General features: G+C 45.8%; 1 protein-coding gene and 1 long non-coding RNA gene across 2 annotated transcripts in view; both read left to right on the top strand.

Annotated features, from left to right (window-relative positions):
* YY1AP1 (YY1 associated protein 1) overlaps window positions 1-26,262 on the top strand; it is a 65,164-nt gene that overhangs the window by 34,951 nt on the left and 3,951 nt on the right. The window contains 6 exon segments of the mRNA XM_016946265.4: window positions 2,972-3,137; window positions 3,140-3,220; window positions 3,223-3,419; window positions 4,559-4,814; window positions 6,547-6,800; window positions 24,907-25,150. Coding sequence (XP_016801754.4) covers window positions 2,972-3,137; window positions 3,140-3,220; window positions 3,223-3,419; window positions 4,559-4,814; window positions 6,547-6,800; window positions 24,907-25,150 — 1,198 coding nt within the window.
* LOC134810213 (uncharacterized) lies at window positions 15,043-22,902 on the top strand. The gene is made up of 2 exons (XR_010157758.1): window positions 15,043-15,841; window positions 21,420-22,902. It is a non-coding gene; the product is annotated as an uncharacterized LOC134810213 (long non-coding RNA).

The following is a 26,262-nucleotide window of genomic DNA, read 5'->3' on the forward strand; positions in this document are numbered from 1 at the left end:
GTAGTCAAAGTACCAGGATTAGAAGTTGGATACGTCTTTCTAGGGTCAAGCCTGCAATACCTGAAGCCCCAGACCTGTAACTTGAAGCTTCCATCAGCCACTATACCTGTGAACCTGTGGAAGACCTGAAGTACCTGTTTTAAAGACAGTCAAAAGATAAGTGAATGCCTACCAACTCTCCTTGGTGTCTATGCTGCATAGTTACTGTAGGTTTGATAATAGTAGCAGTTTTTATATTTTTATAATTTATTGCATTCTTCCAAATGGATGGAATCATTTCCTTTGTAATAATTAAGCAAAATGTTTTACTTCATTTTTGTAACATTATTCCTGAGAGGATAGGTATACACCCCCTGAGGTTCCCATTCAAAAGAACAAAATAACAGATAAGTATTTTTAGTCCCATAATGGTTAGCCCTGGCCTGTGTATACTGGGACCAGGCATACTGGGAATCAGCTTAATTTTACAGCAGGGTTTTATTTTACTTCTCTGGCAATTAATGGATTCTGGGTATTTATTAAGACTTTAAAATTTAACCCAAAGACTGTTAAATACCACCAGTCCAGCTCTGGCAAAGGACTGTTGGCTTTGTTTATCTCCAACATCACCAAAACACACTGCCATCGCAATCCCAGGCTTATCTTGGGCCCTTGAAAAAATGTCCTACCACCTCAACTACAAGGGAGGGACTCCCTTCAAATTAATGGATCTGCATGACTTCTATGACTTCAAAATTACATAAACAACAAAAGTTACAATGTCAGGATGAGCAGTAAACCTTCTCCAGTCCTACCAAAGTAATATTTCTGGGGTTGCATCTCCTCAAAAACCTATTTGGGGCCCAAGAACGCACAAAGAACTAAAATCCCAGGTGCCACTTTGTATTAAAAAATTCTAGTCAAACCCTGGGAACCTTGAGTCATCAGAGTAACTACACCCTAGGGATTAACCTCTCACATGATATGTAAGCTATGCAGTTACCTAGGCTGCATCATTTAGAAAACCTGTATGGTTTGCATGAAACTATTCCTAATTAAGGGCACTTTAAAGGACACACAGTCTAAATACTGTCAAGGTAGGACCACTAGCTGTGCTCACATTTTCACTTGGGAAGACTGTAGTAATCCTAAAACAGCTAGTTGCCTTTTGGTTCTCCAGTATGAAAATACCTCTGGGTGGTTGCTGGTGGACACTAAGCATAACTACCTTCACCAGGAAAACTTAACTGCTAGGACAACTGAGGATACTTCCCAAGGTCATTTCCAGCCTTTAACTGGAGCCACTTTAGCAGGGACCTTAACCACTGGGGAAAGAAAAACAAAAAGCTAACCCATATGTTCACCATAGAGAATGATTTTTATCTTGAAAAACACGGAGTCTTTTTCCTGTGTGGAACTAGTTCCTAGTTATGTTCACCAATCAAATGGACTGAAACCTCTACACTTCTTTATTTAGCCCCTGAAATCTGTATAGCTCTCAATAACCAGTCTCTCATACCTTTAACTGCACCCGCCAGGCACAAATGAGCCATCAAACTCATACTCCTTTTGGTAGGACTAGGAATAACCGCAGAAGTAGGAACAGGAGTTAGCAGGCTTGCAACATCCCTATCCTATTACCAACGTTTGTCCAAGGATCTTTCAGAGAGCTTGGAAGACATTGCCCAAAGTACTGTCACCTTACAAAATCAGATAGACTCCTTGGCAACGGTCGTTTTACAAAATAATAGGAGACTGGATTTCCTAGCTGCTGAAAAAGGTGGCATATGTCTTTTCCTAAAAGAAGAATGCTGGGGTTTTTTGTTGTTGTTGTTTTGTTTTGTTTTGAGATGGAGTCTCACTCTGTCATCCAGGCTGGAGTGCAGTGGCGCGATCTCGGCTCACTGCAAGCTCCGCCTCCCGGATTTATGCCATTCTCCCGCCTCAGCCTCCCAAGTAGCTGGGACTACAGACGCCTGCCACCACGCCCGGCTAATTTTTTTTTTTTTTTTTTTTCAGTAGAGACAGGGTTTCACCGTGTTAGCCAGGATGGTCTCCAGCTCCTGACCCCTTGATCCGCCCGCCTCAGCCTCCCAAAGTGCTGGGATTACAGGCGTGAGCCACCGCGCCCCACCGAAGAATGCTGTTTTTATGTCAACCAATCAGGATTAGCAAGAGATGCCGCCTGAAAATTAGCTGATGGGGCCTCTAAAATATAACAACAGTTGTCCGAGTCATGGGGCTTCTGGTCAAGGGCACTAAGTTGGGCTTCATGTCTACTTCCCTTAGCTGGCACATTATTAACAATTATGCTCGCATTGACCATGTTGGACCATGTTTGTTAAATCTTTTAACCAAATGTATTTTTTCTCACCTAGAGGCCATTAAGCTTCAAATGATCATGCAGCAGGGCTTCTATCCAGGGAATGATGCCAGCCCCGGCCATCAAGAAGTCATCCTGTCTCCACTAGACAGAGCAGGGTGAGAGTTCCATGGTCCCCAAGTAGATAGGGACAGTGCCCCAAACAGCATGAAGCAGTTACAGAAGAAAGACTGTCAGTCCCTCTACCTCCTGTAAATATTTGATATTAAGTCTCTCAAGGGGGAAATGAGGCAGGAGAATAGGATCTGGAGACAGGGAGCCTTCACTTTAGCCTCTGATTGGTCTCAGGCGAAATCTTCATTTGCATAGGGTGTAATTTCACTTCAGCCGCCAATTGGTCATGGGCTACGTCTTCATTTACAGAGGGTGTAACCAATAGGAAACCTCTAAAGGGTACTCAAACCCAAGAAGATTTTGCAACTGGGGTGCTTGAGCCTCTTGCCCAAGCCTGCTTCTGCTCTGTGGAATGTACTCTCACTTCAATAAATCTGTGCTTTCGTTGCTTCATTCATTTGTTGCTTTGCTTGTGCATTTTGTTCCATTCTCTGTTCAATACGCCAAGAACCTGGACAACTTGTAGTCAAGACTCTCCACTGGTAACACCCTGAGCACGGTATTTGTGATGACATCAAGGAAGAACACACTGTGGAATTAGACACTGGCTCCCCAAGTGAGGAGTTGAGCAGTGCTAGAGAGGTAAAGAAACAGACAATCTTACAGAAGGAAGAAGAGAGGATTCAGCCAACTAAAACCCCTTCATCTTCTCAAGAACCCCCAATGAAGGAAACTTGGGAGGAGATGAGGGCAAAGGATCACCAAATAATGCTTCATCCTCCATGAATCCTGAAGTGAGGCTTAGTAGCCCCCAGGGAAGCCCAAAGACTCATCCAGTGTTGATGGTCAGTCAGTGGGGACCCCAGTTGGGCCAGAAACTGGAGGAGAGAAAGATAGGCCAGAAAAAGAGGAAGAAGACGACTTTGATGACCTCACCCAAGATGAGGAAGATGAAATGTCATCAGCTTCTGAGGAATCTGTGCTTTCTGTCCCAGAACTCCAGGTGAGAGCTAGAGAATACTCTCAAGTATTTTGTGGACTCAGTAATATGTTTAACTTATTGATATGCCACCTGCTTGCTTGCTGCACTATGGATAGTCCTAAAATCATTTGTATTTGATTTGTGAATGCATTATGGGACATGATTGTGGAGTTGAGGTGAAATGAGATGGAAAGGATGAAATTTTACTTATTATATTAAACTCGTTTACACATTAAATTGAATCACCTGACCATACTTTAAATGCCTTAAAAAATAGTATATAGGGCCAGGTGCGGTGGCTCATGCCTGTAATCTCAGGCATGGGAGGCCGAGGCAGGCAGATCACCTGAGGTTGGGAGTTCGAGACCAGCCTGACCAACAAGGAGAAATCCTGTCTCTACCAAAAATACAAAATTAGCCCAGCATAGTGGTGCATGCCTGTAATCCCAGCTACTCGGGAGGCTGAGGCAGGAGAATTGCTTGAACCTGGGAGGTGGAGGTTGCAGTGAGCCAAGATCACGCCATTGCACTCCAGCCTGGGCAACAAGAGCAAAACTCCGTCTCAAAAAAAAAAAAAAAAAAAGTAAATAGTCCAGGCTTGGTCGCTCACACCTGTAGTTCCAGCACTTTAGAAGGCCGAGGTGGGCGGATCACAAAACGAGGTCAGGAGTTTGAGACCAGCCTGGCCAACATGGTGAAACCCTGACTCTACTAAAAATACAAAAATTAGCCCGGCGTGGTAGCGTGCCCCTATAATTTCAGCCATTCAGGGGGCTGAGGCATGAAAATCCCTCGAACCCAGGAGGTGGAGTTTGCAGTGAGCCAAGATTGTGCCGCTGCACTCCAGCTTGGGTGATGGAGTGAGACGCTGTTGCAAGACAAAAAAAAAAAAAAAAGGAAGAGGCACATAAATATGGGCTAACGCAAAGGAAAACTAATTTCAGGGTAAAGAAGAAGTTTTCAAAAGGCATCTTTTCCACTTTCCTGCTGTCAGGCCCAATGTCAGCTATCGCTGGGATTTCATAACTCAGGGGATTCCGCTCTGACAGCTGTAGTGGGTTCCCCACTGTTTAACTTCAGATTATCCTGATACAGCTTTGTGCTGTTCTGCAATTCATGAGCCACTAGGAGCCGTAAGTACTCTTTGGAGGGTTTTACAGGAAACAATGGAGAAACTGACTTGGCTGGCATCTGAAAGGCGCATGAGTCAGGAGGGTGAGTCTGAAGAAGAGAATTCTCAGTAGGAGAACTCTGAGCCGGAAGAAGAGGAGGAAGAAGAAGCAGAAGGAATGGAAAGCCTGGAGAAAGAGGATGAAATGACGGATGAAGCAGTTGGAGACTCTGCTGAGAAGCCTCCTTCTACTTTTGCCTCACCTGAGACTGCTCCAGAAGTGGAGACCAGCAGAACTCCACCAGGTGAGCTAGGCAAACCTATACTGAAGGACCATTCTCACTTAACCTCATTGTCTAGAGGACAGTGTGCAGGGTGGGTAGCTTATAAACCAGGTGGAGGATTTCCAGAGGAAAACTTCTGGATCTCTTCTGCAACCCCACTCCCCCAAAACACATTTAATGTGGTATCTTTGTGGAGAACAGATACTCAGATATTTTGAAATGGAGTTTTTGCTCTTTTTTTTTTTTTTTTTTTGAGACGGAGTCTCGCTCTGTCGCCCAGGCTGGAGTGCAGTGGTGTGATCTCGGCTCACTGCAAGCTCCGCCTCCCGGGTTCACGTCATTCTCCTGCCTCAGCCTCTCCGAGTAGCTGGGACTACAGGCGCCCACCACCATGCCCGGCTAATTTTTTTGTATTTTTAGTAAAGACGGGGTTTCACCGTGGTCTCAATCTCCTGACCTCATGATCCGCCCGCCTCGGCCTCCCAAAGTGCTGGGATTACAAGCGTGAGCCACCGCGCCTGGCCGGAGTTTTTGCTCTTGTTGCCCAGACTAGTGTGCAGTGTCATCGCAATCTCACCTCAATGCAACCTCCACCTCCAGGGTTCAAGCAATTCTCCTGCGTCAGCCTCCTGAGAAGCTGGGATTACAGGCACATGTCACCACGCCCGGCTAAATTTTTTTTTGTATTTTTAGTAGAGACGAGGTTTCATCATGTTGGCTAGGCTGGTCTCGAACTCCTGACATCAGGTGATCCAACCATCTCGGCCTCCCAAAGTGCTGGGATTACAGGTGTGAACCACAGCTGCTGGCCTACTCAAAAAATTTTTAAATTGATTCTCATCCATTGCTAGATTTGTATTAGCTTCGTTCACTTTTATTTATTTATTTATTTATTTATTTTATTTATTTATTTTTTGAGACGGAGTCTTGCTCTGTCACCCAGGCTGGAGTGCAAGGGCACGATCTCGGCTCACTGCAACCTCCATCTCCCGGACTTAAGCAATTCTCCTGCCTCAGCCTCCCGAGTAGCTGGGATTACAGGAGCCCGCCACCACGCTCAGTTAATTTTTGTTTTGTTTTGTTTTGAGACGGAGTTTCACTCTCGTTGCCCAGGCTGGAGTGCAGTGGCGCAATCTTGGCTCTCTGCAACCTCCACCTCCCAGCTTCAATAGATTCTCCTGCCTCAGCCTCCTGAGTAGCTGGGATTACAGGTGAGAGCCACCACGCCCGGCTAATTTTTGTATTTCTTTAGTAGAGACGGGATTCCACCATGTTGGCCAGGCTGGTCTCAAACTACTGACCTCAGATAATCTGTCCCCCTCGGCCTCCCAAAGTGCTGGGATTACAGGCGTGAGCCACTGCACCCAGCCTCATTCACTTTCTTGTACTGGTTCTTAGCTCACCTGTCATGTGTGGGGCTAAGACCTATGTTTATTTCAGAAAACACTGCTTGTTCCTCATCAAGACATAGTATCTCAAAAGCGCTACAGAAGCCACACTTGCTCTTTAGACTTCCTTTCTCAATGTGAAGTAGCTGATTATCTTGTTGTCATCCCAATTAAGGCAGTTACACTGCAGACTCTGCGTAGAGCTGACTTGACGGATTTAGTTTTCATACCATTTTCCCAACAACTTTTTCCTTGAATTGCTCCATAATATTGAATAGGATTTGGCTGGGGTGGTGCATGTGGTGGAATGGGAAGAGCACGGGTTGCAGGGACAGAGAAACAATCCTTTTCATGTGTGCTACAAGGAGAGAGCATCAAAGCTGCTGGAAAAGGCCGAAACAATCATAGAGCTTGCAACAAGTGGGGAAGTTGGGGTCTGGCCAGCAAGGACACCTCCAAGCTGCTGTTGCTGTATGATGAGGACATTCTTGAGCAAGACCCCCTCAGGGAGCAGAAGGACTTGGCTTTTGCCCAAGTTTATCTGACCGGGATAGGCAAATGTTGCTTCCTGTTACTGCCAGTTTCTATGAATGTGGCTGCTTCTCCTTCAAGGGACATGTTTTAAAAAATAAAGTCTGTTTTTCAGGCTACACAAACAGCCTTTGTACGCCTCTGCTTTAATTTTTCTGGCAAAAGATCTCTGTGAGAGAACCACAGGAGAATTAGAGTTCAATCATAAGTATGTTTATTGTTAGTACCCACCACTGAGAGGAGTTGGCTAGCTTGCCTCAGGTAAACAGCAAGGGAAGGGTCCCCTGAGAGCCTCCAACCCATAGGTTAAGTGCCTCATCTTCACATAACATAAAAAGCAGTCTGGGAAAAAAAAATCAAACTGCAGGCACCAATAAGGGAACTAGCACAGGGGGTTATATCTGGAGACATGCCCGCAACTGCACAGATAGGAGAAACTCCAGCCCACCTACAAAAACTTGCACTAACCTCTCGCTCACTCAGATGAGCGAACAAGGCCAGACATAGAAATGACTTTTTCCTTTATATAATCAGTGGGCTCCCAGGAAAATGTTTCTCCTTTTGTGGGCACGAACACAGTGGGCTTTGATGGGTTCTGATGGGCACTTTCCTTTCAATTTTGGATTGTAAGCCTGACGTCTATGAATCATCTCTTCAGGTCCTGATTGGTCCCAGGCCAAGGTCCCGGGCCAAGCTTTCACTTCAGCTCCTGAAAGGTCCTGGGCCAAGCTGAGTAGCTCCTATAAATCGTCACTTCAGCTCCTGACTGGTCCTGGGCTAAGCTAAATCATGCTTTCTGTAAGACAACCAACAGACTAAGCACATTATTTCCCCTTCGTAGTCCATAAAAACCCCAGACACCAGCCTCATAGTGGGCAACACATTCGAGCCCCCCTCTCCACTGCAGAGAGCTTTCTTCTTCAACTTATTAAACTTTTGCTCCAACCTCACCCGTGTTACCATGCTCCTTTATGTTCTTGAACGTGAGATGAATAACTCCAAGTATTATCTCAGACAACGAGAGACTGCTACATCTTGGTGCACTGGCGAGACTACAACATATTCTGGTGCATTGGCTGGGAAGATAGGGATTAATCAGAAGGGTGAATAGGAGTGGACCTTTAACTCTTTACTTTCCGAGGCTTCTTGTCCTCAGTTTTGTCTCTCAAAAGCAAACAGAACACTGGCTTCCTGTCAGCCATTTTAAAACAGTTAGCATGCCTGCCAGCCTTAAGATTTAGCAGACAGGCTTGCTGGAGAGGACTTTGGCAATCCCCATTTGCCCTTGGGTGTTGGGAATTTTGGCTCTGTTCCAATTCAGTTTCCTTTCACAGAGGGCCTAGCCATCATGTGGGATTGGAAGGAGGTCCTAGGGCAACTAAAGGTTCCTGGCTGAGGCTACAGCTCGGTTTACCTGAAGGCCCTTGACCTAAATCTGGTCCCTGACAGCCTGTCAGGGCATCAGCATAAGGTCTTCCAGTCTTTTTCTATTGCATTATTTTCCTCCTTTCTTTTCATGGCTATCATGTCTCCTATCCCTTCTTTGTTTTTGTTTTTGTTTTGAGACAGAGTTTCACTCTTTCACCCAGGCTGGAGTGAAGTGGCACAATCACGGCTCACTGCAACCTCTACCTACTGGGTTCAAGCAATTCTCCTGCCTCAGCCTCCTGAGTAGCTGGGATTACAGGTATGCACCACCAGGCCTGGTTAATTTTTTTCTCTTTTGACACAGAGTTTTGCTCTTGTCGCCCAGGCTGGAGTGCAATGGCGTAATCTCGGCTCACCACAACCTCCACCTCCTGGATTCAGGTGATTCTCCTGCCTCAGCCTCCAGAGTAGCTGGGATTTCAGGCATGCTCCACCATGCCTGGCTAATTTTGTATTTTTAGTAGAGACAGGGTTTCTCCAAGTTGGTCAGGCTGGTCTCAAACTCCCAACCTCAGGTGATCAGCCCACCTCAGTCCCCCAAAGTGCTGGGATTATAGGCATGAGCCACCATGCCCAGTCAATTTTTGTATTTTGAGTAGAGACAGGGTTTCACCACGTTGGTCAGGCTGGTCTAGAACTCCTGACTTCAGGTGATCCACCCACCTCAGCCTCCCAAAGTGCTAGGATTACAGATGTGAGCCACCGTGCCCAGCCATCCTATCCCTTCTTTGTATGCAATGTTGCGGGTGTTTCTACAGCCTAGGACTACAATCTCGCTGGATAGAGTCAGTCAGTGCCTTAGTAATTAGGACTGTAATTCAATGAATTGTCTCTGTGGTTTCCTTGAAATAGGGGTATTCCAAGACCTGGATCTGAACACCTATTTATCTCCCAATGATAGCACTCAGTGGGACTGGATGGGGGTTATTTCTCCCCAAGAAACTATCCCCCACTTCATTAGGTTGTTTCTTCACCCATGTGAGAAGCCAGCACTGTCCAGGAGAACTAGACTGCCTTTCTATAAAACAAGTTAATTTTCTTCTGCTGGGAGGCGTACTGTGGGGACAGCCAGGCAAACCCCAAACCTCTCTTTCTAACTGTTGTCAGAAAGAATTTGGAGTCAGTTTTTACCTAGCATTTCTAATCCTACAGTGCCACGTAGTGGAATGGGATTTTTCTTTGTGGGGAGCCTTGTTAACTCTTTGTCCGAAACTTACAGTTCCTCAATTATTTTCCCTCTTATGTCCCATTATCAGTGATCAGGCCCCATGCCCTATTTGTAGACAAGAAAACTACACTTCCAGCACCCAGGAGGAAGCCATCCTGGCAAGACAGAATTAGCCTCAATATTGTCCCCCCAAAGGAAGGACAGCATTCAATCCTTACATTATTTTGAGGCACCTGTTCTGCATCCAACAACACTGGGATGGGATTTAAACAAAAAGGGATTTTATGTTTGGAAGTCAACCTGTCCCATTCTCTGGGATTCTGATGTTTCTCTGGGGCCATAGCAAGGGAAGCCAGAGGCAGTATTGGGACACATTCTCCATTACGGAGACTCTGAGGTACCTTGGGAGCCTTTTGGGCTGAGTTGGTCTAGGAAACCAACAGGGTGGAAAGCTAGGGCCTTCTGCAGGTGAGCATGAATAGTTATGCTGACTAGATCCTCTGGGTGTGTGGATGAAGGTCATGCTTGCATTCATGGGTAGCATCTATGACGATAGCCGAGACCTAGAGGATGTGGAGGAAGGAGGAGAAGGAGGACCCCATGCCTCTCTTTCCCTCCACCCTTGGTCACACCAAAAGCAGGAAAGGGAGTGAGGGGTGCCTTATATCCCTTCTCTTTCTAGATGGGTAACAAACTGTTGCAGGAAGTCAGGGACCCCAACAGAGGGACTGTCTGGAGTGGTGGCAGAGGAACATAAATTGTGAAGATTTCATGGGCATTTATCACTTCCCTAATAAAACTTTCATAATTTCTTACGCCTGTCTTTATTTTAATCTCCTAATCCTGTTATCTTCGTAAGCTGAGGATGTACGTCACCTCAGGACCACTGTGATGATTGCGTTAACTGTACAAATTGATTTTAAAACGTGTGTTTGAACAATATGAAATCAGTGCACCTTGAAAAAGAACAGAATAACAGCGATTTTAGGGAACAAGGGAAGACAACCATAAGGTCTGACTGCCTGCGGGGTCGGGCAGAATAGAGCCATATTTTTCTTCTTGCAGAGAGCCTATAAACGGAAGTGCAAGTAGGGAAGATATTGCTAAATTATTTTCCCAGCAAGGAATGTTAATAATTAATATCCTGGGGAAGGAATGCATTCCTGAGGGGAGGTCTATAAACGGCTGCTTTGGGAGTGTCTGTCTTATGCGGTTGAGATAATGACTGAAATACACCCTGGTCTCCTGCAGTACCTTCAGGCTTATTAGGATGGGGAAAAAACCACTCCCTGATAAATTTGAGGTCAGACTGGTCCTCTGCTTTTGAACCCTTTTTTCTGTTGTTAAAGATGTTTATCAAGACAATACGTGCACAGCTGAACATAGACCCTTATCAGGAGTTTTTGATTTTGCCCTTTGCCTTGTGATCTTTGCTTTGCCCTTTGCCTTGTGATCTTTATTGGCCTCAGAAGCATGTGATCTTTGTTCTCCTTTTTCCTTTTTGCCCTTTGAAGCATGTGATCTTTGTGACCTACTCCCTGTTTGTACACCCCCTCCCCTTTTGAAGTCCTTAATAAAAACCTGCTGGTTTTTGCACTCAGGTGGACATCGCTGTCCTACAGAAATGTTATGTCACCCCCAGAGGCCCAGCTGTAAAATTCCTCTGTTTGTACTCTTTCTCTTTATTTCTCAGCTGGCTGACACTTATGGAAAATAGAAAGAACCTACGTTGAAATATTGGGGGTGGGTTCCCCCAATAACAAACCATCTGAAGTCTGCACTCTCCTCAAGTGCATTCTGAAACACTGGAACTCCTTTGATTGTGAGACTCTGAAGAAAAAACAGCTTATATTCTATTGCACAAGGGCAAGGCCCTCTTACAGACAGGAGGTCTAACCTCCTCAGGGAAGCATTAATTTCAATACTATCCAACAACTAGATCTTATTTTGCCCAGTGAGACAACCCCCATCTTTGTAAGTGTTGTAAAATTAACCCTTCCCTCTTGGCAGTCATATCAGGCAAGTCTACAGAATATAATTCCCCAAAGTCAGAGAGGCAAACCCTTGAGGAACCCTCTAATGCAACTTCTCAGTGCCCTAACTGCCTCCTGTATCCAGGGCCCCCAATAGCCATATCATCAGCCCCTCCAGCTATGCTACCCAAAAAGCTGCCAACTTCGCTGTTGCCTTTGCAGGAAATGCTGAATGGACATGGTGCTACTAGGTTTCAAGTTCCCTTCTCATTGCAGGACCTTAGACAAATAAAGGGATAGCTAGGCAAGTTCTCTGATGACCTTCATAGATATATAGAGGCTTTCTAAAATCTAATCCAAGTGTTTGATCTTACATGGAGAGATGCTATGCTACTTTTATGCCAAACCCTAACTGTTGCAGAGAAACAAGAAGCCCTACAGGCAGCAGGGATATTCAGAGATGAACAGCATGTCTCCTATAACCAGTCAAAAGAAAAACCCAGTCAAAAGGGGAAACATGGTAAAAAAGAGACAGAATCCCCTTTCCCAACAGGAAGAGAAACTATGCCCCTTAAAAACCCTAATTGGGGCTGGGCATGGTGGCTCACACCTGTAATTTCAGCACTTTGGGAGGCCGAGGTGGGTGGATCGCCTGAAGTTGAGAGTTTGAGACCAGCCTGACCAACATGGAGAGACTCCGTCTCTACTAAAAATACAAAATTAGCTGGGCATGGTGGCGCATGCCTGTAATCCCAGCTACTCGGGAGGCTGAGGCAGGAGAATCACTTGAACCCAGAAGATGGAGGTTGCGGTGAGCCGAGATTGGGCCATTGCACTCCAGCCTGGGTAACAAGAGCAAAACTCCGAGAAAGAAAAAAACCTCTAATTGGAGTCCTGGTGATCCCATAGACAAATGGAAAAGAAAACACTTTCTGATGTGCATATTAAAAGGCTTGCAAAGAATCAGAACCTAAACTCTTAATTACTGTAAACTGTCCTTGTTGAATCAGAAACCAAATGAAAATCTGTCAGCCTTTTTGGAAAGGCTGAAAAAAGCTTTAGTGAAACACACCTCCCTGTCTCTCAATTCAATAAAGAACAGGTTCATTACTCAGGCAGCGCCTGATAGCAGACGCAAGTTGCTGAAACAGGCCCTGTCCAAAGATCATTCTAGTTTTTGTCACCCTCAAGTTGAAACTTTGTAGTATGTAAAGACACTCTCCTCTGTGCCCCAACCAAGGAGGTCTCAGGAAGGTACTAAGGCTCTCCTCAATTTCATAGCTGAAAGGGAATATAGGGTCTCAAAATCTAAAGCTCAGCTTTGTCAAACTTCAGTAAAGTACCTGGGTCTGGTCTTATCAGAAGAGAACAGAGCACCAGGTAAGGAAAGGATTAAGCCCATTTCCTTTAACAGTTAAGGGTATTCTTAGGCATTACTGGATTTTGCAGACTGTGAGTGCCTGGGTATGGTGAAATAGCTTGCCCTTTATACCACCTCACAAAAGAAACTCAAGCAGCTAAAACTCACTCCCTAACTTGGGAACCTAAAACTCAAAAGCCTTTAACCAGTTAAAGCAAGCTTTATTTAACACACCATCCATCCCTCAGTCTTCCCATAGGGAGGGCATTTAGTTTCTATGTATCACAAAGGAAGGGAATGGCCCTGGGAGTTTTTTTGTTTTTGTTTTTTTGTGTGTGTGTCTTTTTTTTTTTTTTGAGACATAGTCTCGCTCTGTCGTCCAGGCTGGAGTGCAGTGGCACGATCTCGGCTCAATGCAAGCTCCACCTCCCGGGTTCACGCCATTCTCCTGCCTCAGCCTCCCAAGTAGCCAGGACAACAGGCACCCGCCACCATGCCCAGCTAATTTTTTGTATTTTTAGTAGAGACGGGGTTTCACTGTGTTAGCCAGGATGGTCTCGATCTCCTGACCTTGTGATCCACCTGCTTTGGGCTTCCAAAGTGCTGGGATTACAGGAGTGAGCCACCATGCCTGGCCGGCCCTGGGAGTTTTAACTAAGGCTAAAGGTCCAACTCAACAGCCAGTAGGTTACCTAAGCAAGGAACTTCGCCTCGTGGCTAAAGGATGGCCAGCCTGCCTCCAAGCAGTTGCAGCAGTGGCTTTGCTGGTGGCAGAAACCACTGGGTTAAACATGGGGAATAACTTAACTGTTTGCACCTCACACAGTATAGCAGGACTGCTGTCCTCTAAGGGAAGTCTCTGGCTAACAGAAAAATCGCCTCATCAAAAATCAAGCTTTGCTGCTAGAGGAATCTGCAGTCCAGTTGAAAACCTGCCCTTGCCTAAACCCAGACACTTTCTCCCAGAGGAAATTGGGGAACCTGAACATGATTGTGAACAGGTAGTGGTACAAACCAGTAAAAGAAATGATAAGGATCACTGTTTATATTCTCTGTAAAGTTTTGATTAATGAAAAACAATTTTCATGAAGAGCACTTGGCTTAATTGAAACTGAGTATCCAACCTATAGGTATATTCAAGAGGCCTTTATGTTTTTCCCTCCATAAATCTTGTTTTTCTGGAAAAGGCTTTTTTTCTCTGTCAACTGAATTACTTTTTCCCACTCTGTCTTGCCATTCTTGGTGCATGGATGAAAGGCCCTAGGATGAATTCTGGTGGCCTGGGACTCCTTGGGAAAACAGACAAGATGCCAGAAATCCCATTTAGGAAAAAAATCTGTTTTCCACATGGAATCCCTGGAATCCCTTTTAAAATCTGTTTTTGTCTTCCAACTGTGCATGTTTATTAGGCTCCAAAAACTACATGCTTTTCTGGCCCTATTCCTAAATAGCTCCATCCTGAGCTGCTGGATCTTCTTCTATCTATGTAGTCCTATATGGGTTATGTGTGTGATGTCTATTAAAAAAGACCTCTAATTAATTGACTTGAAGGCTAAGTGCTTGGATTAAATATTTTTTAAAGGGATAATGAAGGTTGTGGTACCTTTCAGTTCATGTGACTTTAATTTTTGAAAAATAAAAACAGCCTTAAAAATTATTGGTAAAGTGTAGATGTCTTCAAGATGTAAATATGTGGTCTAAATTATGCAGGTCAGATACTAGGTTTGCTGAATGTTTTAAGGTTGTAAACTTCTTCTTTGGCCTTTAAACTTGCCTGCTTCACAATTGGTAAGACCTGGGGACATATGGAAGTAACCATTCCCCTAACTGTGCTGGAAGGAGTCAGACTTTATCTGCACCTAGCACATAATTAAAACAACTTTACCAGGTTTTACATTGAAGTTGAAAATTGCTAAGAGTTACTGTTATAACATGTAATTTAGACTACTGAAAATAGATTTACATGCAAGGTGTGCAAGAACAGTAAAGTATCTTTTTAGTCAAAGATTATAAGAAGGCATGGAAATGCACATTTTGCCTAGGGATACAGGATTGTCTTAAATTAGATAAAATAAAACAAAAAGTTTAAGCAAATGTGGAAAGACTGTAAAAATTAATCTTCCAAAAGGAAACTGTGAACATATTGACTAAATTCAAAAGGGTTTTTCTGAAAATGGAGCACTGAAATAAAAGCACATGGCCAGGCATGGTGGCTCACGCCTGTAATCCCAGCACTTTGGGAGGTCAAGGAGGGTGGATCACCTGAGGTTGGGAGTTCAAGAGCAGCCTGACCAACATGGAGAAACCCCATCTCTACTAAAAATACAAAAAATTAGCTGGGCGTCGTTGCACATGCCTGTAATCCCAGCTACTTGGGAGGCTGAGGCAGGAGAATCGCTTTAACCCTGGAGGCAGAGGTTGTGGTGAGCCTAGATCACGCCATTGCACTCCAGCCTGGGCAACAAGAGTGAAACTCCATCTCAAAAGAAAAAAAAAAGAAAAAAAGAAAAGCACAACAAGATTTTCTTAAGATGCTACTCCTCTTTAGCAAGATTTGTAAACGGTTATGAAAGGTTCATAAAAATCTCACCTCATGGTCAAACTGATTAAGATTGAATAGAATTGGGCAACCCTTGGCCGGGTGCAGTGGCTCATGCCTGTAATCCCAGCACTTTGGAAGGCCAAGGCGGGCGGATCACGAGGTCAGGAGATCGAGACCATCCTGGTTAACACAGTAAAACCCCATCTCTACTAAAAATACAAAAAATTAGCCGGGCGTGGTGGCAGGCACCTGTAATCCCAGCTACTCGGGAGGCTGAGGCCGGAGAATGGCGTGAACCCAGGAGGCGCAGCTTGCAGTGAGCCGAGATTGCGCCACTGCACTCCAGCCTGGGTGACACAGCGAGACTCCATCTCAAAAAAAAAAGGATTGGGCAACCCTTCTGGGTTCCCTTCCACCATGTGGAAGCTTTACTTTCGCTTTCACTTTACTTTCACTTTTGCTTTAATAAATCTTGCCATCGCACACTCTTTGGGTCTGCATGTTTCTCTAATGGAGCTGTAACACTCGCCACTGAGGTCCATGGCTTCTTTCCTTGAAGCCTGTGAAACCACGAACCCTTCAATCAAGAAAAGACCTTTGATCAGGAGAAGACTTCTCGTCTCATTTCTGGGGACACATTCAGGATTTCTCCAAAGCAGTGAGTAATATTGAACCCCTTTTGCTTGCTATTCTGTTCTATCTTCTCATTAGAAATTGGAAGAAAACACCAGGCACCTGTCAGCCATTTAAATGTGACAAGCGGCCAGGTGCAGTGGCTCACACCTGTAATTGCAGCACTTTGGGAGGCCAAGGCAGGTGGATCACGAGGTCAGGAGATTGAGATCATCCTGGCTAACACAGTGAAACCCCACCTCTACTAAAAATACAAAAAATATTAGCCAGGCATGGTGGTGGGCACCTGTAGTCCCAGGTACTCGGGAGGCTGAGGCAGGAGATTGGCGGGAACCCAGGAGGCAGAGCTTGCAGTGAGCTGAGATTGCACCACTGCACTCCAGCCTGGGCAACAGAGCAAGACTCCATCTCAAAAAAAAAAAAAAAAGTGACAAGCGCAGCCACCAGGCTTAAGACACAGGTGTGAGGCTCTCTGGGAAAGGGCTCTCAAACAACCCCCGGCCCTCTGGGCTGGGAGCGTTGGTTTGCCTGGAACCAGGTCCACCTTTCTCTACCTTTCCTGGGAAAAGCCGAGGGCTGGCTAGAGGCGGAAAACTGTCGTCCTGAACTCCCGGCACTGACCCAGTTGAGATCATGGCACAGCGAGAAGCCTCTAAACTGCAGCTGCCCATGTGTGCATTTCCTGTCTTTTCTGACCCATGCCTCCTGGGTCCTAACGTCCTCAGAGAAGACTTTCTTGAGGTCCTATCCTCTAGGATCTTTCCTAGCTCGAGTCTAAGAATCTTTTGGCTAGGAGCCTAAGTCAAGTGGGGAGGTAATCCAAAGACCTTTGCCCATGGTGTCCCCAGGCTTATTCTTATGCAAATGGGTATCAATATACTTACACGGGACCTGTCCCTCATAACCTGTACCCTAGGTACTATCTGGAACATCAAAAGGCATGTCAGTGGCTGATAGAAGGCCTAAGACATTTTTCCTTTTGTTGCCCTAAACTTACTCCAGATTGTAGAGACTCCTTTAATTACCACCTTTCCTGTCTGGAATCAGCGATTAGAACTGTAGAACTTCTCCACTTGAAGTGGTCATACTTATGGGCCAAAAACAATATAATAGACAATAGGTCCCCTGATTGAAGTCCAAAGCTCAATGAATATTCTTAGGAGGGCAAATAGGGGACAGAAGATTCAGGTATGAAAAGCACAGTTCCAACTTTGGTCCTCCAATTTGCCGCTGCCTTCCCTAAAACTGTTGTGCTTTAGTGCCATTTTCAAGGAATTTATCTTGCTGGGACAGCTCCAAGCCCAGAAATATGCTAACTGGTGCCCGGTCTCTAAACTCAAAATACACCCCAAACCTAAGACCCACTTGCAGATGCAAAGGCAATTGTGGGCATGCTGTTAAGGAGCCACTAAAATCCAGCAGCCCAGGACCTCTTTCTTTGCGGCTAAAAAAGGACAGGAAACAAATTCAGGCAAAACTGCTATGTCGGTAAGCACAGTTAAATTCATTAAGCAGGGTTCCATGGGTGATTGAGCACCCTGGAAAGTAAAGGACACTAGAACCATAGGGGATGCTCTAGGGCTAGTGCTCACTAGGGGATGACTAGAGGTGCGGGCACTCCTATGTTCTCCTTTCAGATGGGAGACATTCCTTCAAAAGTGAAGCCACTCCTGAGGTGTATTCTGGATAATTGGGACCAATTTGACCCTCAAATGCTGAAGAAGAAGTGACTTATATTTTTATGCAGCACCACCTGGCCACAGTATCCTCTTTCCGGAGGAGAGACATGGCCACCCGAGGGAAGTGTAAACTATAATACCATCCTACAGCTAGATCTCTTTTGTAAACGAGAGGGCAAATGGAGTGAAGTGCCATATCTACAGTTTTTTTTCTCACTAAGGGATAACCCACAATTATGTAAAAAATGTAATTTACATCCTACCAGGGGTCCTCAAAGCCTATCCCCATACCCAGGTCTCCCCATGGCTCCCCATCCCACTAGTAAGGACTCTCCTTTGGCCCTATCAGCCCAAAAGGAACCAGACAAAAAGACAGTCAAGGAACCAAAAGGCACCAATGGACCTTGATTGTGCCCCCTCCAAGCCGTGGGAGGAGGAGGCTTTGGCTCAGCACAAGTACATGTCCCCTTTTCCCTCTCAGGCTTAAAACAGATCAAACTGGACCTAGGAAAATTCTCAGATAATCCTGATGGATACGTAGACGTCTTACAGGGATTAGGACAATCTTTTGATTTAGCATGGAGAGATATTCTGTTGTTTTTAGGTCAAACATTAACTCCTAACAAAAAAGAGGCCACCTTAGCTGCGGCCCAGGAGTTTGGGGATCTCTGGTACCTAAGCCAGGTAAATGATAAAACGACATCAGAAGAAAGGGAACAATTCACCACAGGCCAACAGGCAGTTCCCAGTGTGGATCCCCACTGGGACCTCGATTCGGAGCATGGAGACTGCAGTCACAGGCGTTTACTGACTTGTATACTAGAGGGATTAAGAAAGACCAGAAAAAAGCCAATGAATTACTCAATTATGTCCACCATAACACAGGGAAAGGAAGAAAACCCTACGGCATTTTTAGAGAGGCTAAGGGAGGCATTAAGAAAGCACACCTCTTTGTCACCTGACTCTATTGAAGGCCAGCTAATTTTAAAGGATAAGTTTATCACTCAGTGAGCTGCAGACATTAGAAAAAAACTTCAAAAGTCTGCCCTGGGCTCCGAGCAAAATTTGGAAACTCTATTAAATTTGGCAAATTTGTTGTTTTATAATAGGGATCAGGAGGAGCAGGCTGAACGAGACAGACGAGACAAGAAAAAGGCTGCCGCCTTAGTCATGGCTCTCAGGCAGACGAGCTTCAGTGGCTCTGAAAGAAAGAAAGGCTGGGCAGGCAACCCACCTAACAGGGCTTGTTATCAGTGTGGCTTACAGGGTCACTTCAAAAAGGACTGCCCAAACAACAATAAGCCACCCCCTTGTCCATGTCCCTTGTGCCAGGGAGATCCCTGGAAGGCACACTGCCCCTGAGGGTGAAGGTCCTCTGGGCCAGAGGCCACTAACCAGATGGTCCAACAAGACTGAGGGTGCCCAGGCAGGCACCAGCCCAATGCCATCACCATCACAGAGCCCCAGGTAAGCTTAACCAGTGAGGACCAGGAAACTAACTTCCTCCTGGACACTGGCGTGGCCCTGTCAGTTTTACTCTTCTGTCCCAGACAACTATCCTCCAGGTCTTTCACCATCAAAGGGGTCTTAGGACACTCAGTCACTAGGTATTTCTCCCACCCCCTAAATTGTGACTGGGGAACCTTATTATTCTCACATGCCTTTCTTATTATGCCTGAGAGCCCTACTCCTTTACTAGGGAGAGACATATTAGCTAAAGCAGGGGCCATTATATACTTGAATATAGGAGAAGGAATACCTGTTTGCTGCCCTACTCAAGGAGGGAGTTAATCCTGAAGTCTGGGCAGAGGAAGAGCAAGAGCAGTATGGACAAGCAAAAAATGCTTGTCCAGTTCAAGTTAAATTAAAGGATCCTACTTTCTTTCCTTATCAAAGCAGTACCCCCTCTGACCAGAAGCCCAACAAGGGTTACAAAAGATTGTCAAAGACCTAAAAGCACAGAGATTAGTAAAGCCATGCAACAGTCCAGGCAACAGTCCTATTCTAGGCATACAAAAACCCAACAGACAGTGGAGGTTAGTGAAAGACCTCTGAATTATCATTGAGGCAGTTGTTCCCCTGTATCCAGTGCCAGGACCAGCTTGGTCAGGGAGACCCTAACCCAACAGCACTAGAGGAATTAAAGACACACATACAGAATATAGAGGTGTGAAGTGGGAAATCAGGGGTCTCACAGCCTTCAGAGCTGAGAGCCCTGAACAGAGATTTACCCACGTATTTATTAACAGCAAGCCAGTCATTAGCATTGTTTCTACAGATATTAAATTAACTAAAAGTATCCCTTATGGGAAATGAAGGGATGGGCCGAATTAAAGGAATAGGTTGGGCTAGTTAACTGCAGCAGGAGCATGTCCTTAAGGCACAGATCACTCATGCTATTGTTTGTGGCTTAAGAATGCCTTTAAGTGGTTTTCTGCCCTGGGTGGGCCACGTATTCCTTGCCCTCATTCCGGTAAACCCACAACCTTCCAGCATGGGCTTTATTGCCATCATGAACATGTCACAGTGCTGCAGATATTTTGTTTATGGCCAGTTTTGGGGCCAGTTTATGACCAGATTTGGAGGGGCTTGTTCCCAACAATCCAGTTGTACCTAATCCTTATACTCTACTCTCCCAGATACCAGAGGAAGCAGAATGGTTTACAGTCCTAGATCTTATGGACGCTTTCTTCTGCATCCCTCTGCATCCTAACTCGCAATTTTTATTTGCCTTTAAAGATCTGTCAAACCCAGCGTCTCAGCATACCTCGACTATCCTGCCATTCATTTTCAGGGCTAGGATACTAGGAGGTCTAGGAACTGGCATTGGAGGCATTACCACCTCCACCCAATTCTCTTACTGTTGGGGAAAAGCTGAGTGTTGGGAAAAAAGCTGAGTGTTGGGGAAAAAGCTGAGGCAGGGCTTGCATGTCTGACATAATGTAAAAGAGTCTTGGAACAGGTCCAGGGTCCAGGGTCCAGGGTCTAAAACCCCTTGTGGCCTTTGGAACACCAAGCTCTGTGCCAAAGGGTGGAAGGCTGCCCTGCTGCACCACACTCTAAGCCGAGGGCATAAAACCCCTCATGGCTTGAATGGAATCCAGGGCTCAGGGCATAAAACCCCTTGTGGCCTCTGGAATGTGTCTAGATTTGCTGGCTCCTTGTTTCTAGCCCTCCCAGGCTCATAGATCGATTGTGTCTTAAACTAGAAGAACATGTTCCCCATTATCTCAAGTAGCAGAACATGTTCCATATGCTTCAAAGAAAATGCTAAACTGTCACAGCTGTAGATCATGCGCTTGATACACTGCTTTCTTTGAACCCCCACATCCTCACCACCTGCTTCTTTGTTTGATCACCAATAAATAGTGTGGGCTTCAAGAGCTCAGGGCCTTCACAGCCTCCATACTAGCATTGGCCCCCTGGTCCCACTTCTTGCACTCTTAACTTGTCTTATCTCATTCCTTTGACTCCGCCGGACTTCGTAGCCCCCACAGCCTGGTGTTGGGTCTGATCACCCCAACGTATTACAAATTATCACAAGAGTTAAATGATGACATGGAACGAGTTGCAGATTCACTGGTCACCTTACAAAGCTAGCTTAACTCTTTAGCAGCAGTAGCCCTCCAGAATTGGAAAGCCTTAAATTTATTAACAGCTGAAAGAGGTGGAACCTGTCTTTTTCTAGGAGAAGAGTGTTACTATTTTGTTAATCAATACAGAATTGTCACCAAAAAAGGTTAAGGAGCTTCGAGACCAGATACAGTGCCAGGCACAAGAGCTCCAAGACACAGGACTTTGGAGTATTGTCAACAAATGGATGCCCTGGCTTCTCCCCTTCTTGGGACCCTTGGTGGCTATTGTGATGTTGCTTATCTCTGGACCCTGCATTTTTAACCTCCTTGTAAAATTTGTCTCTTCCAGAATAGAATCCATGAAACTGCAAATGATTCTACAAATGGAGCCCCAAATGACCACCACTAGCACCTGCTATCGAGGACCCCTAGACCAACCCACCAATCTGTTCTTGCACCATGACACTGAAGACTCCCCTCCTGAGGAAGGCTCAACTGCAGAGCCCCTTCTACACCCCAGTTCAGCAGGAAGTAGCTAGAATGATTGTTGCCCAACTTCCCAACGGCACTTGGGCTTTCCTTTTGAGAGGAGGGACTGAGGGACTAAGTGGCTAAGTTGGCTGGACTTCCTGGGTCAATAGGGACTTCCCTAAGGGAACTTTCCCCTAAGCCAAAATGAGTTATAGCTGCAAACTAAGGGATTGAACCTTCAACCAATCATATAGGGAGTTTAAGCTCTAGCCGCAGCCTGATGTTTTTAACCAATCACGCCCACCTACCCACAAGTGGATAGAAAATAAGCTAATTCTATAGGACAGAAAAAGAAAAAGGGGAGGGGTCATAAGGGGATATAAGTATAAGACACCCAAGCCAAAAATGGCAGCCCTTTCAGGTCCCCTTCTACCATGTGGAAACTTTACTTTCACTTTAATAAATCTTGCCACTGCCAAAAAAAAAAAAAAAAAAAAAAAGATTAAATAGAATTGTCTATAGGATTTCATTAAAATTGGGGTTAACATTAATAGCAGACTTATGCAAGGGTAAAATTTGGCTTTCTCTCTTGAACAGGATTTTTATGTAATAGTAAAGGCTAATCAAAGCATTTTGCTTTTTCAAATTTTTGAGTCATCCTTTTGGCAAAACAAATGACTTATGGTAATCTAAAATTCTATTTCATAATATCAAGAGTTTTAAACCTGTAAGGGCCAGTCATGGTGGCTCACGCCTATAATCCCAGCACTTTGGGAGTCTGAGGCAGGTGGATCACCTGAGGTTGTGAGTTCGAGACCAGCCTGACCAACATGGGGAAACCCTGTCTCTACTAAAAATACAAAATTAGCTGGGCGTGGTGGCACATGCCTGTAATCCCAGCTACTCAAGAGGCTGAGGCAGGAGAATAGATTGAGCCTGGAAGGCAGAGGGTGCAGTGAGCCGAGATTGTGCCACAGCACTTCAGCCTGGGCAACAAGAGCAAAACTCTGTCTCAAAAAAAAAAAAAAAAAACCTGTAACATATTCAACAGGCTTCCCAAAATCAAATTTCAGTTGCAAGATTCTCTTTCCTGACCCCTGGCTTTTGAATGCTACAGCTACAGAGGGCCCTTAGAGCATCCGAAGAGAGGTAAACAGGATTAAAAAAAGAGAGAGAGATAATTAAGGCTGGGTGTGGTGGCTCACATCTGTAATCCAAGGACTTTGGGAGGCCGAGGCAGGTGGATCACTTGAGGTCAGGAGTTCAAGACCAGTTTGGCCAACATGGTGAAACCCCATCTGTACTAAAAATACGAAATTAGCCGAGTGTGTTGGCACATGCCTGTAATCCCATTTACTCAGGAGGCTGAGGCAGAAGAATCACTTGAACCCAGTGGAGGTTGCAATGAGCCAAGATTGTGCCACTGCACTCCAGGCTGGGCAACAGAGTGAGACTCTGTCTCAGAAAAAAAAAAAAAAGAGATAATTAGCTCAGCATGGTGGTGGGTGCCTGTAATCCCAGCTACTTGGGAGGCTGAGGCAGGAGAATTGCTTGAACCCAGGAGGCGAAGGTTGCGGTGAGCCGAGATCAGCTCCATCTCAAAATAAAAAATAAAAAAATAGGCCACGCGCGGTGGCTCATGCCTGTAATCCCAGCATTTTGGAAGGCCAAGGCGGGTGGATAACCTGAGGTCAGAAGTTTGAGACCAGCCTGGCCAACATGGCGGAACCCCATCTCTACTAAAAATTCAAAAATTAGCCAGGTATGGTGGCATGTGCCTATAATCCCAGCTACTAGCAGGGTTGAGGCAGGAGGATCGCTTGAACCAAGGAGGCGGAGGTTGCAGTGAGCTGAGATAGGCTCCATCTCAAAATAAAAAATAAAAAAATAGGCCAGGCGTGGTGGCTCATGCCTGTAATTCCAGCATTTTGGGAGGCCAAGGTGGGTAGATTACCTGAGGTCAGGAGTTCGAGATCAGCCTGGCCAACATGGTGAAACCCTGTCTCTACTAAAAATACAAAAATTAGCCAGGCATGGTAGCATGTGCCTGTAATCCCAACTATTAGGGGGGCTGAGGCAGAAGAATCGCTTGAACCCTAGAGGCAGAGGTTGCAGTGAGCCAAGATCGTGCCACTGCACCCCAGCCTGGGCAACAAGAGTGAGATTCCATGTCAAAAAAATAAATAAAAAATAACAAAATAAAAATAAAGAGATAATGTCAGCTGGGTATTTTGGCTCACACCTGAAATCCCAGCATTTTGGGAGGCCAAGGCCGATGGATGGCTTGAGCTCAGGGTTTCGAGGCCAGCCTGGACAACATAGCAAAACCCTGCCTCTACAAAAAATAAAAAGATTAGCTGAGTATGGTGGTGCACACCTGTGGTCCCAGCTACTTGGGAGGCTGAGGTGGGAAGACTGCTTGAGCCTGGGAGATTGAGGCTTCACTGAGCCATGATTCCTCCACTAACACTCCAGCCTGGGTGACAACGGCAAGAACTTGTCCCACCCCCCGCCCCCCAAAAAAAAGAGAGAGACAGTGTCTCGGCCATGCACGTGGCTCACACCTGTAATCCCAGCACTCCAGGAGGCTGAGGTGGGAGAATCCCTTGTAGCCAGGAGTTTGAGACCAGCCTGGGCAACACAGGCCCCAGGGATCCTCCTGACTCAGCCTCCCAAATAGCTGGGGCTACAGGTGCACACCACAACATCTGCCTAATTTTTAAGTTTTTTTGTAGAGATGGAGTCTCGCTATGTTGCCCAGGCTGGTCTTGAACTCCTGGCTTTTTTTTTTTTTTTTTGAGATGGAGTCTTGCTCTGTCACCCAGGCTAGAGTGCAGTGGTGTGATCTCAGCTCACTGCAACCTCCACCTCCCGGGTTCAAGTGATTCTCCTGCCTCAGCCTTCTGAGTAGCTGGGATTACAGGCACCTGCCACCGCGCCCAGCTAATTTTTTTGTATTTTTTAGTAGAGACGGGGTTTCACCATCTTGGCCAGGCTGGTCTCGAACTGCTGACCTCATGATCCACCCACCTTGGCCTCTCAAAGTGCTAGGATTACAGGCATGAGCCACCGCACCCGGCTAAACTCCTGGCTTTAAACGATCCTCCTGCTTTGGCCTCCCAAATGGTGGGATTACAGGCATGAGCCACCTTGCAAGGCCTGAAAATTCTTCCTAATGTAAGCTCTAAAGTATTACATGAGTTTGAGTGTCTCATTTCACATCCATAATACAGCAAACAACATGAAATATATACATCTCTTGAAGCTGTTGCTCACATCTTAATTGCTTTGGGTGGCTACCCACCAGTGGCCCAAGGTGGATGGAAGTTAGGGTTTTTAATTAGATCTCAATAGTTGTAAACTAGAATTTTAAACCAGGGTTCTGTCATCTCTTGTGTCCTAGTCCACTAGTTCTTATCCTTAGAACCCTCAAGTCCTGCTCTAGCTGTATCATGACTCCTCTTTTGCCCACTTTCCACTCTGGTAGTTTGAGGAGCAGCAGGCTTTTGAGAAGAGCTGCAAGTTCCTTCGGCAGCTGGAGATTTGCTTTGCAGAGAACCCCTGGTCCTCCAAGGTTGTGCAGACTGCCTTCCCCAGGAGATCACCGAGGTATTCTTTCCTGTCCTGCTTTCTTCCTGTTGTCTTCCGGGCCTTAGGCCTTTCCCTTGTCTCTTTCCCCAACCTACTCCATACCTTTTTGCCTCTGGAGGCTCATGGGCTTCCTGGAGGAGATGAAAAAGGCAAGGACTTTTCAGGCTCACCCAAAGCATAAAGCACTGGGATAGGGAGGGATTGCTACCTGAAACCGGAGCCTGTCTGATCTTCACAGGCTCAGGGATGCCATGGATGTGCTGGAAGGGATGTTCAGCGAAGGAGGTTCTGGGACCTGGGAGGGGCCTTACCTCCTTGCTCTGCTTGGAATAGTGCCCTAGTTGGAGATCAGTAGGGTGGAGTGGAGAGTGGAATCATTAGGAATCAAATCCAGTATTAATACCCTTCCCCTGGCCGGATGTGGTGGCTCACACCTGTAATCTGAACACTTTGGGAGGCAGATCACCTGAGGTTGGGAGTTGGAGACCAGCCTGAACAACATGGAGAAACCCTGTCTCTATTAAAAATACAAAATTAGCTGGGCATGGTGGTGCATGCCTGTAATCCCAGCTACTCGGGAGGCTGAGGCAGGAGAATCGCTTGAACCTGGGAGGCAGAGGTTGCGGTGAGTGGAGATCGCACCATTGCACTCCAGCCTGTGCAACATGAGCGAAACTCCAGCTAAAAAAATAAATATATAAGTAAATAAAACAAAATAAAATCTTTGGAGCAGTAGCTGGGCAAAGGGGCACTCAGGAGGCTCACACCAGAAGATCACTACTTGAGCCCAGGAGTCTGAGGCTATAGTGTACCACTATGGTCATACTTGTGTAAACAGGCACTGCACTCCAACCTGGGCAAGATAATTTGTGTTATCTGTGAGACCCTGTCTCTTTTTTTTTTTTTTTTGAGGTGGAGTCTCACTTTCGTCCAGCCTGGAGTGTAGTGGCATAATCTCAGCTCACTGTAACCTCTGCCTCCTGGGTTCAAGCAATTCTCGTGCCTCAGCTTCCCAAGTAGCTGAGACTACAGGCCCCCGCCACAACATTCCGCTAATTTTTGTATTTTTAGTAGAGATGGGGTTTCACCATGTTCACTAGGCTAATCTGGAACTCCTGACCTCAAGTGAT

Source organism: Pan troglodytes, chromosome 1, assembly GCF_028858775.2.
Source record: "Pan troglodytes isolate AG18354 chromosome 1, NHGRI_mPanTro3-v2.0_pri, whole genome shotgun sequence".
Taxonomy (NCBI): domain Eukaryota; kingdom Metazoa; phylum Chordata; class Mammalia; order Primates; family Hominidae; genus Pan; species Pan troglodytes.